This window comes from Ruditapes philippinarum, unplaced genomic scaffold (assembly GCF_026571515.1).
Source record: "Ruditapes philippinarum isolate M1 unplaced genomic scaffold, ASM2657151v2 ctg2112_1_1_1_1, whole genome shotgun sequence".
Lineage (NCBI taxonomy): Eukaryota > Metazoa > Mollusca > Bivalvia > Venerida > Veneridae > Ruditapes > Ruditapes philippinarum.
In genome coordinates, this window is record NW_026860577.1 from 45,046 (window position 1) to 53,199 (window position 8,154).

At 33.3% G+C, this 8,154-nt stretch overlaps 1 protein-coding gene across 1 annotated transcript; it reads right to left on the reverse strand.

Annotated features, from left to right (window-relative positions):
• Positions 1 to 272: 272 nt before the first annotated feature.
• Positions 273 to 2,426, reverse strand: LOC132760664 (uncharacterized). Its single transcript, XM_060752693.1, has 2 exons — positions 1,656 to 2,426; positions 273 to 1,262 (listed from the first exon to the last, which is right to left on the reverse strand). The coding sequence occupies exons 1-2, from the start codon at positions 2,424 to 2,426 to the stop codon at positions 273 to 275; spliced, it is 1,761 nt and encodes a 586-aa protein (XP_060608676.1).
• Between the last annotated feature and the right edge of the window lie 5,728 nt (positions 2,427 to 8,154).

Below are 8,154 nucleotides of genomic sequence, written 5' to 3' on the forward strand. Positions count from 1 at the left end.
AAATATTTGGAGATATTTTTGCATAAAAAGCACAATGAATGCTTATAAATAACAATTGTTTAACAAAATAGAGTTCCCTTCAATCACCATATTTCCGAAATAAAGACAAACAAATAAAATGAATTACTAAACTTGTAATTTGTATGTAGCACTTGGACAACCGGCTGAATTCAAAGAGCGGGTAAGCATTAAAGCATTCTATAAATCCAACTTTAGCTTATACAACATATATAAATAACATATTTATGCATATTAAAGAATATGACAATCATTCACAATCCTAATGATAAAGACACTGACAAACGTTCTCTTAAATTATACTTAACATAACCGTCTTTAGCACTTTCGCTAGTCCAGCGACCATGACGTTTAAACATCCTGTCTTTAATTCCATTATTTGCCGCCGCTGAAGCTCCACCTGCCCTTAACGAATGCAGGCAATATTTAGAAATGTCACTTACATGCGGCATGAAAGCTAATCTAAATTCATCTCTCAAATTAGTATATGACATTGGCTTATTAACTGTCCTTTTCTTAAATCCATTTTTGGTCTTACTAATATTACAAAACAAAAAATCACTTGAATCTAAATTAGCCCATCTTATATATTTTTCAAGATTAACAACTGGGCATAACTTGGTACCAGTTCTAGCTATCAATATCCAAGAACCATCTCTGTATTTATCTGTCTTACTAGTTTCAATAAAAAGTGCCAAAAAAGTTGGATAAAATACTAAATCTGAAACAACAATGTTTAACAATTCAGCGCTTCGTAAAAAACCTGAAAACCCCAAAACACTAGCACAAATTATCCGCTGATGTTTTAAATCGTAAGGCTTAAACAACCTATCATACATAGCGGAAAGAATGTCTACAGTCATAACTTCTTTCTTAACCGTTTGTTTTGCTAAAATTCTTTTAGCTGCCTCAAGGATATTGGTAACTAAAGAAGAACTGGTTGGAGAACGCACACCATTAATATCATGAAACCATTTTAAAGAATAATAAGCACTAATCACTGGACTTGCACTATTTGCAGACTGAATTAAAGATGTTAGATACAGTGCAACCGGAAATGCACTGGCAGGTAAAATATCCCCACTCCCCAAACCGTTACTAAGAGCCCACTTTCTCCATCGATTAAATCCATACTCATACTTCCGACTAGTTCCAGGTGCACGTGACAATAAGAGAATATCCGGGAGTAGTTCCACTTTGCCCGCCAGGACTTCCGGAAGCTCTTCTATCTCATCTTTGTGACACTGAAAAAAGCATATTTATGAAAGAAAAAATAATTAAATATGTGTCATCTAAATACAACAGTCTATAAACAATACATGTAATTACATAAACACTTGACTAGCGATACCGCATGTCAAAAACGGCCGTCTGATACCAAATCAATACTGATTGTTGGCCATCCCGCCTATATACATGTGTAATCTCACAAAAAAATGTGTAAAATCAACATATAATGCTAACATTCGAAATTTTAGATTCATATTTCCAAAAATTCCTTTGCCATTTTTACAGCTTACATAATATTCTTTACCTACTGGCAAATATATCCAATTAATAATGGCTTTTATAAACTGTCCATGCGGACAAAGAAGAGGCCAAAAAGGCGCTGACTTCCATAAAGGTACAACTAATACCCCCTTTGCCTTATCAACAGACTTTTTTCTTAAGACTCTGTAATTGATACTTATTGGTGGCACAAACAGGCCAAAACTATCACCCCAAAATGCTGTGAAAGCATCAATGCCATAAGACGAAGGATTCCAGAAACGAGAGTAAAATTTAGAAACTTTAGCATTATGCTCCGAAGCAAACCAATCTACTTCAAAAATACCATATTCATTTTGCAGAGCAAGCGCAAGTGATGATGAAATACCCCAGTCATCATAGTCTAAAATTCTAGACAAGAAATCAGCTTTCTCATTTTCATAACGCGGTATCCATTCGATATCCAAAACAACAGAATTTATCATGCAAATTTTATATATAGCCATTGCAAATGATTGAAGATCTGATTTCATAGAACCTTTAGAAACTATGGAAACTACGCCCTGATTGTCTGTAAACCATTTTACTCTCTGATTTGCAAGCAAATGTACCATTGATTTAAGAACCCTATAGACTGCGACAAGTTCGCGCCATGTAGAGGACTTAGCAGATTCCTCTACAGACCAAATACCATGAGAAACACCATCTGCTGTTGTTACAATATACCCAGCATAGCCAGTACTACTTGCATCAGAATATACAATTTTCGTACATTTGTGTGATTCATAAATATCTTTACCATTTATACATTCCAAATGCTTCTGCCAAAAATCAATCTGAGACAAACTTTCCTCTGATAAAGTAATATACGAATCCCAACTAAACGCCTTTACTATATCAATACTTAAACAACGTGTCATTATCTGAGTCACGTGACCAATCACGATTGACATTGAAATAATTTGACCTACTAAGCGTGTTCATTTTATCACGCCTACGCGTCTGTGTACTTTAAGCGACGTAAAAATATCGGCTATTGTATTTTTAACCTTGAGCATTTTTTCTACGGGTACAAAAATCCTGCCGTCACTAGAATTTAACAAAATACCTAAAAATACCAAATTTTGAACGGTGACCACACCAACTTTTCTGCATTAGGTATAAACCCGGAAGAAAATAAATCATGCTTTATTTCCGCCCCAACTTTAAACGTACTCTCATATGAACGGTTACAACAAAAACCATCATCCAAAAACATAGTAACAAACTTGCCTTCACCCCTCCACTTTGAGACAAGCGGACTTTTCAGTTTTGTAAAAACATAACAAGCTGAAGAAAGACCAAAAGGCAGAACCAAAAATTTATAATTTTTAATGAAATATGACCAGAATAATCTCTCCAAGAAAAACCTAAAAACTCAGTATGTGGCTTGAAAATTTCAACAAAGTGATATGCACTAGTGAGATCAAATTTTATCATAAAATAATCTTTATGTAAAAAAGCTAGGGCAACTTTAATATCCCCATTTTTCACTGACTGTTTCCATAAATGTTTATTTACAACTCTTAAGTCCAGAATTAATCTTTTCTTCCCAGAACTTTGAATAGAAACGGTCAATGGATTAAATATATATGGAGTTGAATCACATTTTTCTATCAATGCCCTATCTAACAAATCATAAATAGCTTCACAAACAAATTCAGATTCCTGTTATGCAGACTTGTTATTTTTTACAAAACTTCTTGGAGGCACAGTGTAAAAAGGACTTTTATAACCAGTTCTATCAAATCTAATACAAAATTACTGGCATTTAATTCTTTCCAAAAATGTAAATTTTTCTTTAATCTGCCTTTAACAATGATATGTTTTTGACCTTGTTCGTATTCATAGTAATCATTGGTAAAACGTTCGTAGTCAAAATTATACTCATCTTTCATATCTGAATTACTTTTTGGCGTTGAACTGTTCTCCACTTCCACTTCCTGCTTTGACAACATGGGGACAATCTTTCCGGAAATGACGGAAGTCTCCACAGGCAAAACATGATCCTGTTGCAATGGAATTTGTACCGAAGAACGGACCGCCTGATGCTCCTTGGTAACCTCGAAAGGATTTGACTGGAAATGGTTGCTGCAGCATAGGTCTGTTTTGAAAGGCAGGAAATGAAGGCATAACAGTAGGTTCGTTGACACGACTAACAGTCGCAGACGGAGGCTTACTCTTAGATAACGGGCGCTTCCGCTTGAGAGCTCTATTTTCGGCCTTGTAAATCTTAGCTTCATCCTCACTGTCGCTAGCTATCGGGTTAGCTTCGTACAATCTTACAGTCTCTCAACCGTTTACAAAGTTTGGTTGCAATTTCTGTCAATAAGTCCATACAATAATCGTCTTTATTATGCTCTAAGGCCCATACAGCTTGTTTGGAAACCTCTTCCAACTCGGTGTTAAATTCAAATTGTACATTATTTCCTTGAAATTTCCACGTTATGTCTTTAGCAGTCTTTAACTTTTTCACCTCAGAACTAACGTTGTAGTTACTTCCTTGAAATTCTTCTCTTAGCGCTGAAACTTCTTGTCTCTGTTGACGTAATTCAACAAGAACTTGCTGTAATTGCGTTTCTAGTTCTGCACCACCACCACGTGGCTGTTCTTTGCTCATAATTACACAAGCAGACGAAAAAAAATACGTTTGTGTATAGCCGGCTGCCCAAAGCTGAATGAGCGATATACACTTACTTATTCAACTTAGAAAATTACATTTTATTATACATATTGAACATAGTATCATAATGAAAATTTGATTTACACTTCATTTAAAAAAAAAAATGTTTGAAAGACTATATGCCCGAGAAATGGACATTTTCTTGGTGCATCAGGAATACTTTTCTACAAAGGGAACAATTTATGTTATGTTATCAAACTTAATTTAAAATAAAGCTATATATTAAAAGTAGTATCAAAATAAAAGTTTCTTGTAAAATTCAATAATCAGATTCTCGATTAATGTTTTGATATATATGGAAACATCTCCTCTGCAACAGAGATTTTCCAAAACAGGCATAAAGTATGTTAATCAAACAATTTTAAGTCCCAGATTTACATTAAAAATGTTTATATCATTTGATTGGAATAAACAGCATATAAAGCTGTATCATCATATGAGCCTCCATCCACAATTTTTGAAGAGAATCAAAGTTGAGAAAAATTTGTGCCATTTGCTCCAAAAAATCTCTTTGCGTCATTTAGTCATACCGTTTCGAAAGTAAAAGGAGCACCAAAATTTCATTACACGGTTCACTCGGTCATATAATAGAGCATGGTGATATCTTAGCCATAATGTTCACTGTTACTATTTTTCGGAACATGAAATAGTAAAACGTTATTTAGAAAGCAATAATCGATTTATACAGCTTAAAACCGAATGAACCATTCACGTAGTATAAAGTAACGTAAATGATATTTTCCTATTTTTCTTAGTACCGATTTGTTCACTTCGTTTATTTTTCATTTCAATTGAATCGTATTTTGAAGTGGAGCATGTGCATAGCAATTTTTGTAGACTGCTCCTAATGGTTTCATGCGTTAAATGAGATTCATTCACTACAATCAGATACGCAAAAATGGATGCCGCAAGCAATCAGTGATAGCATGCTAAGTTTCATTATTCAACATTAACATTCAATGCATGCAATTAATTAAAGTTAAGCTACACACTCATGTTTGAACAGTGCATATATGGCATTTTTGTCTGTTTTCAATTCTAAATTAAGCATTTTATATATTGTATAATAATTTTATGTCAGCGACTATTTATGGAAACTTTTATGGGGGGGGGGAGAATATAAAATACCTAATATAAGTGATAAGTGGAGATTTCTGCAATAGATACTAGCACTCCGGTTTGTAGAAAGACAAATAATAGCAAGTTAAACATGAAATGTCTTCATTCAGATTTATAAATACATTTTCATGAAAATTTTCTAAATTCTACTAAACTAATTTAGAGAAGACTGTCTACAATTTTCTTGGTTTTAGCAACAGAGGAAATTATTTTATCGTTTTACTTTGATATAAAAGATAATAAACAAGAGCTTTTGGAGGACAGCAATGCTCGATAATTCAATAGAGTTGTTACAAGGATGTTTCATTGAGTATAAAAAGGGCATAAATATGTAAATAAGTAAATCAGTGTTATGGGACCTGTGTCAATCATGTTAAAAAATCACAGTGAAAAAAATGTATGTTAAGTTTCCTTCCATTCCCTTTAGTAGTTAGGGAGATACCAGCTTACAAGCCAAAAGTTAACCATGAGTTTCATTAAGTATAAAGGGGCATAAATTTGGAAATAAGCAAATCAGAGCTGTCCGATGACAGCATGCTTGACAATTAGAACATTAATAAAAAAATGGCATTGGACTAATGGAAAGGTTTGAACAAAGCAAAAACACTTTTGAACAAATTGCAATGTGTAAAGGTGTCTTAATAAAGATGTGAATAATTATGATAGCAAAAGTACTTCTGCACACAAGAGTACACATTAATTATAAAAAAGGCCTCTACCTGTGAACAAAAATGTGTAAAAAGAGTAAAATATCGGGAACCCGTTTTTCTGTTTATAAAAATACATGCAACAAATTCCTTTTAAAATGAAGGAACAAGTCAGCAGTTTTGTAATGGACGTGTTGGAGTTTGAATGGACAGTCATGTTAGAAAAGGAAATGTATTGAGAGAAAAATACCTTTGGAAATGATAATGATTGCTCTATAATAATTATTGCACCTTTATGTTGATATAAATAAGTTCAAAAGGGGGAAAAACAGCCTAAATGCAAGATAGAATTATTGATCTTGGTCAGTGACCTACAATTATGACCTTCAATGCATATGTGAAGTTTTAAATAAATATGTTTGATAGTTATAGAGATATGTAAAAATTGCATGTACACATTAACCAAGAGACTAAGTAGAAAAGGGGAGATTAATCAGCCTACATGCAAGATAAAGGTATGGAATTTAGTCAGTGACATACAATAATGACCCTTATGCATATGTGAAGTTTCAAATCAAAATCTCTGATAGTTATTAAGATATGTAAAACCTACATGTAAACATTAACCAAGAGACAAAGTAATAAAGGGGGAGATAAATCAGCCTAAATACATGACACAGATATATCAGCCTAAATACATCACACAGATATGAGTGCTGTTCAGTGGTCATTATTTATGACCACAAATATACATATGAAATTTCAAGTTTGTATATGCAAAACTTGCATGTAAAATTGACCAAGAAAATGAGATTCTTTTAGTACAAAAGGGATCATAACTCAGTCAAAATACATGGCAGAGTAATGGATCTTGTGAAGTGACCTTCAATTATGACCCTAAGTACATGTGTAAAGTTTCAAGTAAATATCTTTGATAGTTCATAAGACTTTTAACCTTTAAACAAATTCTCAAAGCCGCATAATTCTGTAAATATTGTAGGCAGAGTTATCCAACTTGTCAATCCAACTTGTCAATCTGATGTACATTGTTATTATAAATAAGTTTTGTAAGTTTCAATTGAATATCTCAAGCAGTAATTGAGATATTTGACTTAACAAAAACTTTAACCAATGCAGACACCGACGCCGGGGCGACTGCACTAGCTCTCCATATTCTTTGAATAGTCAAGCAAAAAAACTAAAAAAACACTCGGCTATCTGATTTTTAGCCAAGAACTAAATTCCAGTCGGTCAAATTTATCATCTTTCTGTAACGTTTTTTTAATAAAAGAAGAAATGATTGCAACCTAGACATTGTGTAAAAAAATATACAAAATTCTAAATAAGACCTTTTAACTAGCGCATCGTACATTTAATTCTTTAATTATACACATGTGAAATAAAAGCCCTCCTTTAATTGTTTATATTCCTCCAGATCAGTATAATACAGTGATGTACAAATCATAAGCAAATTTGCAATAGCTGCATATTGACTGTCAACATTTTAAAAGTGATTTATATTCCTTAGAAATAAAGGTAGAACACTTTACTATAAGCAAATTGTTAAAGATAATATATTATATATAAACGATTATGTGAGTCGTTCCTGTCATTAACTGATTGACATCATCGCATTATTCTCTTGTTTCACGTATTTTCATCTCTCCTTCTTTGTGTTAACAGGATAGGTCGCCACATACCATTTTGGTAAACACAAAATTAACCATTTCTCACAAAATACCGGTCTGCAGTTGTAAGACGTCATAAAGAATGTTATTAGCAAACTCAACAAATATTAAACGTTTTCTGTGACTTTCTGTGAATAGTTCGTGACGTCATTCACACCAAGAAGAATTGGTACTGTTATTGTTACACTAGAACTCTGTGAGTTTAGGAGAAATGGCCAGGACAAAAATAAAATATGAAAATTAATAAAGGGCAATAACTAAAAAATTAAAAGGTGCAGAGTACCGGTTCTTTAGGGCAATAACTAAAAAATTAAAAAGTATAGAGTACCGGTTCTTATGCACTGCACTTCGGGTCATTATAAGAAGCAAACATACACAGTTTGAAGTCAATCCGACTCTTAATGACTGACTAATGCTCCGGACAAGCATAAGGGAACGCCGAGCGCCCACAACGCCGACGCCGAGGCCGATA

Excerpts from the sequence above, each read along its gene's own strand:
- LOC132760664 (XM_060752693.1), bottom strand. The coding sequence starts at position 2,426 with ATGACACGTTGTTTAAGTATTGATATAGTAAAGGCGTTTAGTTGGGAT. Across the intron at positions 1,263-1,655 it reads CTGTTGATAAGGCAAAGGGG|TGTCACAAAGATGAGATAGA; the intron begins GTATTAGTTGTA and ends TGCTTTTTTCAG.